At 46.7% G+C, this 16,387-nt stretch overlaps 1 protein-coding gene and 1 non-coding gene across 3 annotated transcripts in view; one reads left to right on the top strand and one right to left on the bottom strand.

Moving 5' to 3' along the window:
• Positions 1-14,012, top strand: part of BRAP (BRCA1 associated protein) — a 35,095-nt gene extending 21,083 nt beyond the window's left edge. For both annotated transcript variants that reach the window (XM_075534553.1, XM_075534552.1), the window contains 6 exons: positions 1,668-1,743; positions 2,197-2,335; positions 2,706-2,815; positions 6,413-6,502; positions 9,548-9,651; positions 11,907-14,012. In XM_075534553.1, coding sequence (XP_075390668.1) covers positions 1,668-1,743; positions 2,197-2,335; positions 2,706-2,815; positions 6,413-6,502; positions 9,548-9,651; positions 11,907-12,270 — 883 coding nt within the window. In that variant the 3' untranslated portion in view covers positions 12,271-14,012. The remainder of the gene's footprint in view (positions 1-1,667; positions 1,744-2,196; positions 2,336-2,705; positions 2,816-6,412; positions 6,503-9,547; positions 9,652-11,906) is intronic.
• On the bottom strand, positions 3,536-3,678 carry LOC142429968 (U4 spliceosomal RNA). Its single transcript, XR_012780467.1, has one exon. It is a non-coding gene; the product is annotated as a U4 spliceosomal RNA (small nuclear RNA).
• Positions 14,013-16,387: the final 2,375 nt, after the last annotated feature.

The raw sequence follows: 16,387 nt of genomic DNA, 5'->3' as shown, positions 1-16,387 counted from the left end.
TTGGAACCGACTTGATGACAGAGCGTTTCTGTGCATGACATAGGGTCACCCTCAGAAGCACCCAGCTCAGTTAGCAGGTGGGTGTTATGTGGATGGTGCAGTGGGTGGTGCTGAGAGGGAGACTCAAACACAGATCCTCCTCAGGAGTGAGCATACCCATAAGTTCAGGTAGAGGCTGGAGGAGGTAGAGATGGGGCTGCTAGGCTGTGACTGGTACTGGGTCACAAAGGGTGGTTTCGTCTCTTCTATAGAAATGTTGGGGTAGAACATTCTGAGAGGGCTCCCCAAAAATTTCATTGGAAAAATTAAAATAAAAACTTATTCTTACAGGGGAAGGCAGGAAGAATTTAATAAACTGTCATTTTTAATGGGAAATAGATGCTATATAGTAAAGCCCTGATTATATTATGCAAGTAAGTTTATTTGTCATTTTATCCCCTCTTTCTTTTTCTCAGACTCAGATTTATCTTTCAGAAAGAGCCTTCTAGCACTGTGAAGAAAAGACTTTGAATTCAGTTGGTTGTTTTCTTATCCAGACACAGAGAAGGGGAGACCCGCAGTGACAGGATGGCATAGAGCTAGTTCCCGCCTGTGACAAGACTCATTGCCACTTGCTAGATACTGTTTTTTAAAATCATCCCTGTGAGCGAATGGTCTGTCTTCTGATACTCAAAAGGGAGCTGGGTGGGACCTATAGCCTCTTCACTGAAACCAGGATAGAGCCTCCTGCTCTGTGACAAGACGCCAGTGTTCTTCCTGTCGGTTCCCTTCCCTCAGCTTTGTGTACTCATTTGGTCAGCAAATGAACCTGCTTATGTCTGGAATGTGAGCATCCTTTCTTCTTGGTTCCAATTCAGTTAGTCTCAACTCTCACACTTTCTATTGTTTACAACCTCAACCCATTGCCGTTGAGTCCATTCTGACTGATAGTGAAGCTCTAGGAGAGGACAGAACTAACTGTCTGTAGGGTTTCCAGGGCTTCCTCCTGCATTGTAGCTGGTGGGTTCGAAACTCCAACCTCTTGGTTAGCAGCCAATCACTTAGCCGCTGCGCCATCATCAGACAAGAGCATTCAAGACTAGTATTAACTTCAGTTTGTCTTGAGTATAATAGGAAGGGATTGGTGAGTCTTTCTGTGCCATTTTTATTAGTCACCAGTATCTTCATTGCATCATGAAATGTCTAACCTATTTCAAGAATAACAGTTTTGTTCATTTGATTTTTTCCTAATGTGATGAAATTCACTGTAGTTTTTATTTCTAACTTGAGAGGCTAGAGTATATTTTGAATGATTGATGTTTCTGTGAAATGTGGATTGTTAGCAGTGAGAACATCTAGTAGGTAGCATGGATGGATCAGTGGCCTGTCCCCAGCCCCTCGCTCTAACCTGTGCTTGTTGAGCTCTTGGATTATGTAGGCAGGCTCCAGGAAGGAAGAGGGGGTATGAAGCCAGGCAAGAGTCCTCATTTCCTCTGTTTAATCAACTTACATTTTTAACTCTGCTTAAGAATACCTGGCACATGTCTTGTCTCTCGAATGATATCCTTAGTTATGATAAACTTAAAGAGGTACAGAAGAGAAATCTAAAATCCATGCTTTGGCTTCCAGGCTCTGGACCAGTTGTCTTTTGATCTTTAATCGATACCATTATCTTGCTGTCCTGGTAGGTGTCCTGTGTGCCGGTACTGTCAAACGCCAGAGCCAGTCGAAGAGAACAAGTGTTTCGAGTGTGGTGTTCAGGAAGTAAGTAATGGGGGCAGCAGACAAAGAACAGTGAACACAGCTCCCATTGTTGGCCGTTTCTTCTGCCTGGTGTGTTTTTAAATTCTTTTGGTTTCTTACTGAGATTGAGTATTTTATTTTTTTGTCTAGGATCAAGCAAAAAAAGAAAAGAATGCCTTAATGATTTTCTAAAAAAAGTACTTGATGCTTTTATTCTTTGATCCTTAATAAAGTCTAGCCTTTTCCTGATCAGTTGTGAATGCTTTTCTTAATGTTTACATAGAGCTCATTAGAAATTGGAGTGAGAAAATAATTTACTCATAAAATCATCCTTGATTGTTGGACTTGAAACATGCATTTGTTCAAAACTCCTGTAGAAGCTACTTCACATCCACCACAGGCCCCTTCTCACCCCAAATGGGCCAAGTACTGGATTTTCATCTAACTGACCAGGCCCTCACTTTCCTCTCGCAGAATCTTTGGATTTGTCTGATATGTGGCCACATCGGCTGTGGGCGGTATGTAAGCCGACACGCTTACAAGCACTTTGAGGAAACCCAGCACACATACGCCATGCAGCTTACCAACCATCGCGTCTGGGACTACGCTGGAGGTGAACACCAGCCCAGCATTCTAGTTTGGGGTTCTGTGTGGGCGGCTTGTCCTTCAGGGCCTCTCCACTTGCCCTCACACTGTGAAATGTCATCCCCCCAGCTGTCGTGACATGTGTTCTCACGGTGCCCCACAGAGTACTCTCCCATGAATGGCCTGAATCTCCTTATGACAGAAGTTTACACTTCCACTCTTCCCCACTCACTCTCTCGCATTCTCATCAAAATACAAGGGCTTTGGCTTGTTTTTAAAGAAACACTGCCATTGTGTTTAGTTCTCCATAAAAACAAACGTTCTGTCGGCATTAGCACACATGGAGACCCTTTCTGTTCTGAAGACACAACTTTTTGCTGACTCATTCTCTTCTTTAGATAATTATGTCCATCGGCTTGTTGCGAGTAAAACAGATGGGAAAATTGTACAGTATGAATGTGAAGGTGATACTTGCCAGGAAGAGAAAATAGATGCCTTACAGTTAGAGGTAAGTTATTGTCATTATCACTCAAGACCAGTTTCCAGGTGATACATGTTATCACCTTTCTAAATTGAAAGGTGGTTTGTGGTTATTAGGTGCCCTGGAGCCAGTTCTGGCTCATAGCAACCCTAAATGTACAACAGAACAAAACTCTGCCCAGTCCTGCACCACCTTTACAATTACTCTCCTGCTTGAGCCCATTGTTGCAGCCCCCGTGTCAAAGATCCTGCTCTTGTATTCTGCCCCTCTATTTCACCCAGCATGATGTCTTTCTCCAGTGGCCAGCCTCTCTTGATAACATGTCCAAAGTACATGAAACTAAGTCTCGCCCTCCTTGGCCCTAAGGAGCATTCTGGGCGGTACTTCCTCCAAGCCAAGTTTGTTGGTTCTTTTGACAGTCCATAGTACTTTGAATATTCTTCACCAACACTGTAGTTTAAACATTATCAGTTCTTCTTCAGTCTTCCTTACTCATTATCTAGCTTTCATATGCATATGAGACAAGTGAAAATATCATGGCTTGGGTTAGGCATGTCTTCGTCCTCCCAATAGCACCCTTTGTCTCCAACACTTTAATAAGGTTCATAGCTACCGAAGTTCTAAATCTTTACAGGAGCCAATAGCCTCACTTTTCTCCTGAGAAGTGGCTGGTAGGTATGCACTGCCAATCTTGTGGCTAATAGTCCAACACCTAACCAACAATACAACCAGGGACCTACAAAATGGTTTTGAAAAAAGACTGATGTTATTAACTCATTGTTCTATTGATATAAAAAAAAAGATAAAGAATTTGTAGGAAAGTTTTCAATTAGCAATAATCGTGCCTTGGATAAACCTCACTGGATTCAATATTGCCACTGTGCAAAGCTAAACACTTTGGAAAGAGCTCTCCCATGTTAACTGTAAGTATGTACACACATAATAGTCAGACCCTGCGCCCTGGGCTGGGGACTGGACATGGAGTAAGCCTCATGAAACGTACCTGCCCTCGTGGAGTGCACAGCCCAGCAGCACACCCATTCTTCTCCCTGTCCTTTATCTAGGCTGCAACTTGTTCTGGTCTCTAGCCCACTAGCAAATTCACATCCCTTCCACCTTCTGAAATACAAACCTTGCCACTTCTTGCTGTGATTTCTCTTTGCCCACATTTCCCAATGTGGGTAGCATTCCAGAGCCTAAAAGTTTGGCCTCAGCTTATCTCTGGTCTTATCACTCCAAACCCTACCATCCACCCTCACTGCTTCTGTTCATCTCTGCACTGAGGGAACATTCATAGCTCACATCTTGATCCCACAGTTCTTGCTGCACTAGGGCATTTGCCTCCCTCACCCTGCCCCCTTTGCCCTCACCGTCCCCCTCCCCCCGTTTGTCAAGAGCCCTCAAATTTCACTTTCAGTTCTACCAGATCCTACAGCCAGCTGCCCCTGCCTCTCATCCCACAGCACTAGCCCTCGTTCCTGCAGTCACCTCATAAACACCTCTCTTTTCAAACTTCTGATTGTGACTTGGATAACAGTATACAGAGCAGAGTTTTTGCATTCAGCAGTTTTGTTTCGTGTCAGTCATTACAATCCCCTCAGTGTGCCAGCACTTATCCTACTTCCTCCCTGTGCTTCCTGTTCCCACTTCTCCCGCTCTTCTAACCCTCTGAACTCTGACCTTGGGTTAATGCTGCCCTTTTGATTTCTGTGGGTGATTATTCTAAGGAGGATATACCTCCCTAGTATTACTGTTCCCCCCTCATAGACTTATCAGTTAGTTGAAAATTAAGTAGCCAGAATGAATTATTTTGAACCTCAAGAATGACTAAGCACCATAGTCTCGAGGGTTCCACCAGTCTCTGTCTGATCAGTAAACCTGGTCCCTTTCGTGATTTTGAGTTCTGTACCACTCCCGCCACTTGCCATCCCCCAAATATATTCAAGACCTTCTTTTTTAAAAAATCATTTTATTGGGGGCTCGTACAACTCTTATACATACATATACATTGTGTCAAGCACATTGGCATATTTGTTGCCCTCATAGAATGCATCTTTTATTTTTCAAGCACATTTGTACATTTATTGCCCTCATCATTCCCAAAACATGTGCTTTCTACTTGAGCCCTTAGTATCAGCTCCTCATTTTTCCTTCTCTCCTCCCTCCCACCATGAACCCTTGATAATTTATAAATATTATTTTTTCATGTCTTACACTGTCCAATGTCTCCCTTCACCCACTTTTCTGATGTCCATCCCCCAGGGAGGGGGTTATATGTAGATCCTTGTAATCGGTTCCCCCTTCCTACCCTACCTTCCCTCTACCCTCCCAGTATTGCCACTCTCATCACTGGTCCTGAAGGGATCATCTGTCCTGGTTTCCCTGTGTTTCCCGTTCCTATCTGTACCATGTACATCCTCTGGTCTAGCCAGATTTGTAAGGTGAATTGGAGTCATGATAGTCGGAGGGGAGGAAGCAATTTTTAAGAACTAGAGGAAAGCTGTGTGTTTCATTGTTGCTAACTATACCCTGACTGGCTATTCTCCTCTCAGAGACTCTTCCATAAGGAAGGTCCGGTTACCTACAGATGAACTTTGGGTCCCCACTCCGCACTCCCCCTCATTCACAATGATAGGATTTTTTTGTTCTTTGATGCTTGATACCTCATCCCTTGAACACCTTGGCTGATGTGCTTCTTCCATGTGGACTTTGTTGCTTCTCAGCTAGATGGCCACTTTTAAGGCTTCAAGGCTTTACGACCCCAAGACACTGTATCTTTTGATTGCTGGACATCATCACCTTTCTTCACATTTGCTTATGCACCCATTTGTCTTCAGCATTCCTGTCGGGAAGATGAGCATCATGGGATGCCAATTTAATAGAACTAAGTGTTCTTGCATTGAGGGAGTACTTGAGTGGAGGCCCAGTGTATATTCAGGACCTTTTAATGAGATCCCTTTCAGAGCAATTTGTGGTTTTATATGGCCATCATCTAGTTCTGTGGTTTCAGGATCGTGGAGACTGATGTTCCCTTGATCCGTTGGACTGCTTTTGCCAGAATTTCGTCACTTCTTTCACCAGACAGGGAGAGACCAATAGTCTGGCTTTAGAAGAACACTTTTAAGACCCCAGTTGATGGAACACACATTTCTTGACACTGTGTGTGAAATAAAGACGTAATTCTCACTTGAAGGCAGTCACAGGCCAATCAGGGAGACAGACTGGTTACCTTGGGATTGAGTGCTGGTGTCCGAAGGGCTGTTAGTGGGCAGAGTGCTGAGGGAGTGGAGAAGGGCTGGGAGGGAACAGCTTCCTGAAGGAGAATGGATGCATGATTGATCTGCATTGCACTTCAATTTTAATGATTGTGGTTCCTCATCTACTGGGAAGGAATCCATTTTGTTTTTTATTTGCTGTTGCTGCTGCTGCTGAAAAGTCAGCAGCATAATCGGCACCTGTGGGCCCCTGCTTACCCAGTGTGTTGTGTGGAGAGGAACCAAGGTGTCAGATCCTGGCGGCTGTGCTTACTCTTCCAGCTCCCTTCAAGGTCCACTTTTCATTGCATGCATTTCCGAGACTGACAGCAGTGGCTGACACTTTTATGTCTCTTTTCTCTGTCTCCAGTATTCATATTTACTCACAAGCCAGCTGGAATCTCAGCGAATCTACTGGGAAAACAAGATTGTTCGGATAGAGAAGGACACCGCAGAAGAGGTAAGTCTGCTCTAGTGACAAGCCGAGACGCCATGAGACTGAAAAGGCTGAAGCCGGGGCAGAGGAGGCTTTGAGGGGTGGAGGGGGTTTGGGGCAACCTGAGGGTGTGTGTAGCCTGGTGGCTCAGCATCACACACACCTAGAGAAGGGTGTGCTTCTAAGAAGTTTGCATTTAAGGCTTGAGTGTTTGGGGGCTTGGGAAGTTGTTTATTTGTCTTTTAAGCTCAGTCAGGTTTTCTAGGGCTTGATACAGCCCCATTAAAAAGTAAAGTAGGTCCATAAGTTTGCAATTTGGGTCAGCCTGTTGGTTCATCCACTTTGGGAAAGCTATTCTCAGGAGTTCACTGGGATGGTCTGAGGTGGAAAGATGCTGCCAAGCCTCTCTCTATCCAGCGAGACGAAACCAGGCAGACACTGGGGCTTTGCCCATTACCCGGTGCCCCGTGTGTCTAAGGTAGGTGTCCCAATTTTACTAAAGGACTTTCTAAGGAAGATGCCATTCAAACCTCCAGCAGCTCCAAGAGATAAATCGTGTGACTTAGACAGTGCTAATGGGCCCGAGGTCTGCCCGCTTTGTTTTTCCCTGGGCCTTTCTTGTCCAAAGAACACTTCTGGGTGCAAAGAGGACAGCATGGAAACCAGCAAGCTGTAAGAGCCTCTGTGAGTTTGTGTGTAATTACCGCTCTAGGAACCACTCTCAGGACCTAGGGACAGTGCCTGACGCATTGTTTCCCATAGTCTTAAATAAGGTCTTCTAAAAATGAAGTTGATGGCTTTGGCAACTTTGGAAGCTTTCTCTGATATCTGGGTCTTCAGGTAGGAGCTGCGGAGCAGGGCTTGGGTAGCCAGGATTAACCTGTGGTGAGCAGAGAGGACCCAGGCGCCCTCAGTCCCTTGGATACCAGTTATCCTGTGCCCCCAAAGGAGGGGAAGTCAGCTTTACGACACCAGCTCTGAGGGCCAAGTAGATTCTGACTCCCAGCACCGCCAGAGAACAGAGGAGAACCACCCGATGGGGTTTCCAAGGCTGCGAATCTTTAAGGACACCATCGCTTCATCTTTCTCTTACAGGGTCTGGTGGGTTCAAACCATCGGCCTTTTGGTTTGGGCCAAGTGTTTTAAGCACTGTATCACCAGGGCCCTGCAGCTGTCAAATTCCTTCCTCTGTAGTTCTCTGTAGGGGTGTACTGGAGACTCGGGGCAGCCCTGCCTATGAAGCTTTAAGTCAGGGGTTCTCAAACTTTTTTTTCACTGTCCCTCAGACCCGTTGGAGGGCCGGACTATAGTTTAAAAAAAACATGCAAAAATTCCTATGCACACTGCACGTATCTTATTTTGAAGTAAAAAACAAAATGGGGCAAAAACATCTGGCAGACCGGATAAATGTCCTTGGTGGGCCGCATGTAGCCATATTGAAGACATGCACCGATGCCAGACTAGCAGTCGAGCCGCTTCAAGTGCTAGGTTGATCTTCATGACTTACAGGAAGTTTGAGAAGTCTCCCTTTGCTTAATGAAGTGGGCTAGAAAGTTATTTCCCCCCCCCCCCAAAAGCCTTCTTTAAATGAAACAATGCTGTTAAAGAGACCTCCTAATCCATGTGGAATATGCTCACGTAGGGAGGGTGGGAGTGCCTGGCCTGCCTGTGGCCTGCCTGCCATCCCTCGCCAGCAGTCAGGAGGAGGGCTGCTCAGAGTTGACTATAGAAGTATCCTGGCTCCAGCAGGTGACCTCAGGCATCCTGCCTGCCCTCTGTCCAAGCCTTAGCTTCTTCCGAGTGTGGACATGTGAAGTCAGGAGTGTTAGAAGACTCAGTGAAACACTGCTTCTGAAACACTTTCAGCTCCTGCTATTGCTGCCTCAAGGGCCCACCCAGCCTCCTTGTCCGCTCCTGACTAAGCTTCCCCCAGTGCCCTGAGACAGTGGAGGGGGCAAGGCCCACAGCCATCCGAATAAGCCCATATCTACTTAGCTGTCCAGCAGGCAGCATGCTCTGGACTAGGATTGCTCTCCCCTTAGCCAACATCCAGCAGGATTCTACACCCTCAAATTCTGAATGCTGTGTCATCAGAATTCGTTCTGTATACTTTTGACTGCTCTGTTTGTTCCAGAGCAGAAGGGGACTGCCAACAATATTCCACATCTATGTGACAGGGCTTTGAAAAGTTTGTGAAAAAGTGTAATACAAAGATGAAATATTTCCATGAGCTCTTGATGCCCCTCATATGAGAAGCCCTGGTGGTGCATTGGTTAAGTGCTCGGCAGTTAATGAGAAGTCTGTACTTTGAACCCAGCATTCGGTCCATGGCAGAGCTGGTCCTGTAGAGCCAGCAGCCTTGGGCTCCATTAGAGCAGTTCTACCCTGTCTTGTAGAGTTACAGTGCCTGGGAATCCACTTGTCAGCAACGGATTTATGCTGACGCAAGTGGCCTTTGAAAAGTTTGTGGGAAATGGAATTAAACGGTAATGAGATTTTGCCACAACTTTTTAAGAAGTCCCCTCATAAGTAAATAACAAAAACCAAACTCCCTGCCACTGATTCAACTCTGAATTTCCCCTGTGGGATTCCGAGACTCTAACTCTTACGGGAGTAGAAAGCTTCATCTTTCTCCCTTGGAGTGGCTGGTGGTTTCAAACTGCTAACCGTAAGGTTGCCCAGTGCGTGATATAGCGTATATTAGTGAGCTGGAAACCCGGACAGCTAGAGAATGCTATCACAAGCCCCTTAGGTTCCCATGGAGAGTCGCTTGTTGAAGGAGCCTCAGGAGGAGAGAATCAACAGCATATGTGGCAGGGCCTCCGAACCAGCCTTCTGTGCTCAGGCAGAGCCAGTAGCTCTTTACTCTCAGGCACCAGTGGTCCTGAGAAATTGTGTCAGTGCCAATTCTCAACATTTTTATTCCTGTTACAGGAATGGTTTTCAAAGGTGGTCTCACTTTTTCAGTTTGACCTGTCAAAGTTATAAGCATAATTGAAGGGGGGGAAAGCATGTGAAAACTAGCCCCAGAGAACACAGAACTTCACCCGTCTCTCACCTTCCTTTCAGATCAACAACATGAAGACCAAATTTAAAGAGACCATTGAGAAGTGTGATAACCTAGAGCATAGATTAAACGACCTCCTCAAGGAGAAGCAGTCCGTGGAAAGAAAGTAGGTGTCACTAGTCTGTTCTCTAAGCTCACTGCTACTCTCGGCCCTCGAGCTTTCAGGGGTTACCCTATATGTGGAGCAAACTTATTGTGACCTCCTATTTATTGAAAACAGGTGCGCTGTAGCAGGTGGGTACTGTATGGGGTACAGTACTTCAGTGGCCATACGTCTAGGTGTGTGCAAATCCTTACCTTTGCTGTCTGTTTCAGGGGTGGGGGGACACTCCACTCGGCCTGCAACCCTTTTGAGCCCTGTGGCTGAGCACTGGCAGGAAGAAAGACCTGGCACTCAGCAGCCATGACAGGCCATTCACAGCAAGGCCGCTCTGCCCCACTGCTGGGATTTGCTGACTGAAGTGACCTTTTGGGCTCAGGGTGGACTTAAGTCCTTTTATAGCTCTTATAGCAATCCATACATCCATTGTATCTTCAAGCACTTTGGACATATGTTGCCATGATCACTTACAAAACATTTTCTTTCTACTTGAGCCCTTGATGTCAGCTCCTCTTTTTCCCCTCCCTCCTGGGAATGGATGTTTTATTCTGGGAGTAGATTCAGATTTACAAAAAACTGGAAAAGGTAGGCCAAGGTTCTCAGACCCTTCACCCAGTTCCTTCCATTGTTAAGTGCATTTTAGCATTTTGGCTTTAAAACTTGTTAAAACAATACTGCAACATCACCAGAAACCAAAATGGAAAATTCTCCCACCCTTTCAGCCCATGAGAGATTGAACTGTGCTAAAAAGTTAAAAGTGGACACCTGGAGAGCAGCAGCAGCAGCAGCATTAACAGTAGCACTTGGGTACTTCTCCTTCCAGCTCCTTTGTTCTGTCTACATAGTCAATGGAACAACCTCATACTTCTGCACAAAGAACAGAATATTAGAGGAGGCCTCTCTCTCCCACACCTGGTAATTAAGTATAATACAAAGGGGCTTCAAAAAGTTTGTGGGAAAATTCGATTATCTTTTCATTCTATTTTACTCAAGCTTTTTTAAGTCCCCCACCCCCTAGTATATCTAGTTTTTCAGTTACTGTATTTTTTGCATATTATGTACCCATGTGAACAATATGCATATACATACTGCATACACAAGAAGCTAATGTTTGTGCAGTTTGCAAAAACCGTATAGCATGCATGCTATTTATGTACCAAGACGACTCTCAAAGAATATGTGTAGGAGGTAGTTTCGTGCTGCCACACCCCAAGTCCTCTCTGGTCCCTGGAGGGGCTTTCTGGCCAATTGCCCAGATGTGCTAAGATGATTCTAGCCAGTCCCCTGTCGAGGGACACCTGCGGTACCTCAGAGCGTACGCTACTATGGATGGTCTTGTGGCGAGCACCTTTGTCCCTGTGGGCTTTTTGTGGTGGTGTGTTTGGGGCACAATCCTGAGTTTATTCCATAGGGTGCATTCCTAGAAGTAGGGCAGAGGTGTCAGAGAACATGCAAGGTTTTGATTTCTAGAGCACTTAGTAAACTGACTTCCAGGGGCTATGCTCCTTTTGCACACCCCCAATCCTCCACAGTGCTCAATGGCATTCTGATAGAAATAACATCTGAAAAGGTGTTTCAGTTTGTAATTCTCTACTTGAGTGAGGTTGCGCGACAAGAGTGGGTCACTCCCTCGTCTTAAAAGCCCTCTGTTTAGAATATTGTCCAGCAAAGTGCTCTGAGCGTGTGATTCTCCAAGAATTGTCACTTTGTCCTAGCTTCCCTATCCTGGAGCTCTGGTGGTGTGTAGTGGGTTACGCATTGAACTGCTAACTGCAAGGTCAGCACTTTGAAACCGCCAGCCGTTCTGTGGGAGAAAGCTGGGGCTTTACCTCCATAAAGACTCAGTCTCAGAACCCACAGGGGCAGTTCTACCCTGTCCTATAGGGTCGCCATGAGTTGGCGTGGACTCCGTGGGAGTGGGTTTGGTTTTGGGGTTTTTCCCTTATCATAGCCCTCCTCTCTAAGACACCCAGATAAGCACTGACTATCAAACAAGGGAGGCTTAGCCATTGCCCAAGAATCACAGAGCAGTCTCTGTTGAAAGCATTCCTGATCCTTAAGCAAAAGCTGCCCTGAGGCTACATTTAGATTAGCTAGAGTAAAAGTCTGGCTCTGAGTCACAGGTGGCAGGCTCTGGGACCCCAGGAGGAAGCTCTTGAGGCCCTGCCCCTCTCCTTGCTGCCAAGGCAGACAAGAGGGTTGTGCCCACTCCCCCACCCCCCATGAAAACCATGCTTTTGTCTCTCTTTGTTTTGCAAAAGATGCACTCAACTAAACACAAAAGTGGCCAAGCTCACCACGGAGCTTAAAGAGGAGCAGGAAATGAATAAGTGTTTGCGAGCCAACCAAGTCCTCCTGCAGACTAAGCTGAAGGAGGAGGAGAGGGTGCTGAAGGAGGCCTGTGACCAGAAAGACCTGCAGATCACGGAGATCCAGGAACAGCTGCGAGACGTCATGTTCTACCTGGAGGCGCAGCAGAAGATCAACCACCTGCCTGCCGAGGCCCGGCAGGAGATCCAGGAGGGACAGATCAATATCCCCATGGCCTCCGCTGCCAGTGCCCCCTCCGCAGGTGGCAGTGGGAAGCTGCCCTCCAGGAAGGGTCGCAGCAAGAGGGGCAAGTGACCAGCAGAGGACAGCTGTCCTCACTGCCCCTGAGAGGTTGTGCTGGAACTTGCAGTGGAATTTGAGGGTGGACACTAGATAGTACATGGAGCCGAGACCACACTGTTTGGTTCTCTTTTCTAGCCTGTGGCTTACTGAGTGCACAGGGGCCCCCTAGAAGAGCTGGAGGAAATGGCAGTGTTCTCAGGGGGCTGCTGGCTTTGACTGGGATAGTTCACTAATTGAAGACATTCTGACGACCATTTTGCCTTCCTACTTGATAGATGCCCCAACTCTGCTGTGCATTTTTCCGTTGTATTTATTACTGAGTTGGTATATTTGGTACTCTGTTCTGAAGTTAGTTGAGACATTAATTTTTTTTCCCCCCAGTCACCTGGCATACCATACCAAACATTCCCAAGGTCGTAGCAACTGCTTTAACCACTGGGTACTAAGGCGTTAGGAACATCTCTTAGAATTAGTCTCCTCTCACCATCATCCACCCAGTCCTCTGGGCAATTGAAGAATTGTTGGGACGTTGTGTGAAAAGAGGCTAGACCAGCTTGTCACCAGCTCCTGGGCTAGTCAGACGCGTCCTGCTTGCTCTGAGGCTTTCCGGGGGGGAAAAGGAGCAGCGAGGCCTTAGACCTGCTGATGGTATCATTTGCTGGGGATGTTTACAGAAGTGTAGGTTTCTGGTTCCGGGTAGCACTGGGCCGGAGGGCACAGGCAGATTTTCAGTGATGTCAAGGATACAGCCGGAGGCTGTTTCAACAGCATTCTCCTTCACGCTCCCCTGCAGAGCTTGGGGTGGGTGCACAGAGGGAGCTGCCTTTCCCTGGGACTGTACATGTCCATCATTTGTGAGGAGGAAGTGAGCAAAACTGAAGGAAGGCCCAGGTGGAAATTTAGCTTCAAGAAGTAATAGTTGGAAAAGTTAACCCATGGTGGGTAGCAATGCTGGTTTTTTCCCTTTATAATTAGCCAAAGTTTTCAAGTGAGCACATTTCGGGCTTATTTTTTCAGCCTAGGCCTGAGCCTCCTCCCCTTGGACCTCATTGTCTGGCAATGTGTAGTCCCCCTGCGGTGGGGGGGTGGCTTCAACAGTGACTCCCCAAGCACCTTACCTGCAGCCTTGCAAAACATTTGCACCACCCATTCTTGATTTTCCCATTTCTCCCCTGGACCTGTATTCAGAGATCTTAAAGCAAGAATGGGGATGTCGAATGCAACCTCTGTCTCTTTCCTATAGAGAGTCTATTTTATTTAAAATCTATTTTTACACTCTGTAGAGCCCTGCCCTTCGGGCCGAGTACTTGTCTCGCATGTCTGACCTTGCAGAAGCTGGGGTGGGTCGTAGCATACTAATGATTCGAATTAGAAGTTGCTTTCAAAGCTGGCTGCTGCCCCGCTCCCTGCAGTGGCCCTTCCCCAGCAGCTGGCAACAAGGAGGTTTTCAGCACAGGTGGGAATGAGTGCTGACAGGCAGTGGCCAGGGGAGCAAGCAGACAGCCACAGATGTCCAAACTACTTGAAGGTTCCGGGGGGTGGGGGGTACCCTGAGGGTAAAAATGTCACCAAGATATGTAAGGGATATGTTTTGTTTAGTCTGAGAAAACAGTCTTAGAGTCACATGGTTTGAATTAGACAAAATTATATCAGATTGGAGCTGGTAGTATTTTCTTCCAGGGCAGAAATGAACAACTTGACATACCCACTACTACCGGGACCTACAAAACTGCATTAAAATAACCAACTTTGAACCAAGTCTGCCTTGTGTGAAGTTTGTGTCTGGTTGGTATTTGCTCAGGAGCACGAAGCTAGCGATCCAATGGCTTGGATTTAAAACAAAGTCCCCAGATCCACCCCTCAATAACACAAGTTTGGTGAGAAGCTTAGCCAGTCGTCTCTCAGCCCTTTTGCTCCAATTTCCCAAACTAATTTGAAGTGACCAAGCCAGAGAGGCAATAGGAGAAACACTGGGATTTGGAGATCAGGAGCATGGGAGAATTCCAGGCACAATTATTTTAGAAAAGTAATTTATAAACCTGAAAGTCTTTCCAAACCACCTCCACCCTCCTACCACCACCACCAAGTTGAGATGGCTTTATTTTGGGAATTGTCACAAGTATGCCTTTAGAAGAGAGAGAGCAACAGAAAGCACCATTCACGTGGCACGAGTGTGATCAACCAAAAGTCCAAGAGGGATTTAAACAATCAGCCAGCAGGACGTGGCAGAGGATAAAGGAAGCCCCTTTTCTGATAACAGGATACACAGCTACCAAATTGCCCATGGTGCCCCATCACGTGTCCTGATGGCATATGTTGGCTTATGTAAGGAAGCCCACAGGCTTACCCATCTAGGATAGGATGGTTATTCCCAGGTTGGAGGGAAGACCCTGTTTCCCCCAGGATCGCACTGTCCTCTGGGATAGGGGTTCTGCTGGCAGTGTCCCTTTCTGTTAGCACTTTGCAAAAAAGACTCCCGTGTGTCTTTTCAGAAGTGGCTTCTGTGCCTGAGTGGTGTCACAGGAAATCCAAACTCCCTAGAGGCAACCCATCACCTTCAGCAAGTTTTTGGAAGCGGGCTTTGCTGCTGGCCTAGCCTCTTCATTTGTGCCTGTGAAAAAGCCGTGAAATGGGATTTCTAGCATGTTTTCAGTGGCCACCCCATGGATGTGGCGTTTAACTTTCTCAATGAAGAAAAAGAGCGAAATCATTAGAAAGAAAAGGTTCCCTTCCCCAACACCTACTTCACACCAGAGTGGAGGCTAAATGTCTCCTGCCTGCCTGAAAAGTAAAATGCACTTTTCTTCACAAACATTGTCTCATGGTCTGCACAGACCAAATGGAACAACATTCTTCACATTGTGCATGAAGGGGGAGAGACTCGGGGACAAGTTACGTAAAGGATGTTCTTTTTGAAGCTGACACTGTGCGTTGTGACCAGGAGACGGTAACCTTCATTCGAATTCATGCCAAAGTCAACCCTTGCCAATTGCCTCTCTCCCTTGCATCCAGGAATCTCAAGTGCTCTCCTGGAATGCCCACTAACGCCTAAGGTAGTAGGTTTTACCAGACAGTCAATCTGCCAGCTGTACTTCCAGAAGCCAAACCTTCTGACTGTTGTACTTTTCATGAGTACTCAGTTGTCTCGCTGCAATTCTGTCATCTTGGGAGATGAAAGGGCTCTGCAGTTGGTTCTTCGACTTCAAGGAAAGCCAGGAAGAGATGGACAATTTGTTGTTTCATACATGATGACTGGTCTTTTGGGGCCTAATGTTGAAATGCTTTAGACCAAGGCTTTTGGAGGGAATCACCTAGATGTGGTTTGAACAACTTGGTATGGAGCTGTGATGGTGCGGATGACGTAGCTTGTGAACTTAGAGCAGCTCTGCTTGTTGTCATACTGCCTCCGAATCCCTACCCGAGACTCCTTTTAGATCTAGCCCCAAGGTCACCTTGCTGAGAAGGACATCTGTCCATGGGGAAAGGACGGGAAAAACAACCAGTGAGCAGTCACCTGCCGGGTCCTAGGACATGAGTTTACTGTGTTTTTACGCAAATAACTGCAGAGTGTGTGTTTGCTCATCCACAGCCCCCTCGTGCATGCTGGGTGTGGTGTATGCATGGGTTTCGCATGTTACATGACATGTGAAAACTGTGTGCTCCCTAGGAAAAATCCACTCCAAGATCATGAGAACGATGGTGCAGTTCTTTTCAAGAGAGAAATCTGCAACACCGGGCATAAATGTCCGGCCAGAAGAAAATGGCTCTGCGTGGACCTCAGAGAGCTCATCAGCTGTCTCTTGCCATCTATCCCAGCAAATCCTGTCCACTGGTTTCCTCGTTTAAAAAGGGACAGCCCACTGGGGCTCTCCAGAATCCGAGCCCAACTCTTAAGTCCTCTGCCTTGGTTGTGGCGAGGAGGCGAAAAGTTCAGCCCGTCCCTAGAGGACTCTGTGAAGTTGAGTCCTGAAAGAATGAGGTGTTTCCACAACTTGAGCAACTTGCCCGTATCACTTTACATCATTAATGCAGCTCTCAGCACCCGCAGGCTTTCACGCTGGCTGACAAAGGAGGAAAAGGCAAACTCGCTGCTGGGGCAGATCCCTGAGGAGCCAACAGTACAACATTT

This window comes from Tenrec ecaudatus, chromosome 16 (genome assembly GCF_050624435.1).
Source record: "Tenrec ecaudatus isolate mTenEca1 chromosome 16, mTenEca1.hap1, whole genome shotgun sequence".
In the NCBI taxonomy this organism is placed as follows: domain Eukaryota; kingdom Metazoa; phylum Chordata; class Mammalia; order Afrosoricida; family Tenrecidae; genus Tenrec; species Tenrec ecaudatus.
This window is presented reverse-complemented; position numbering and strand designations above follow the sequence as displayed.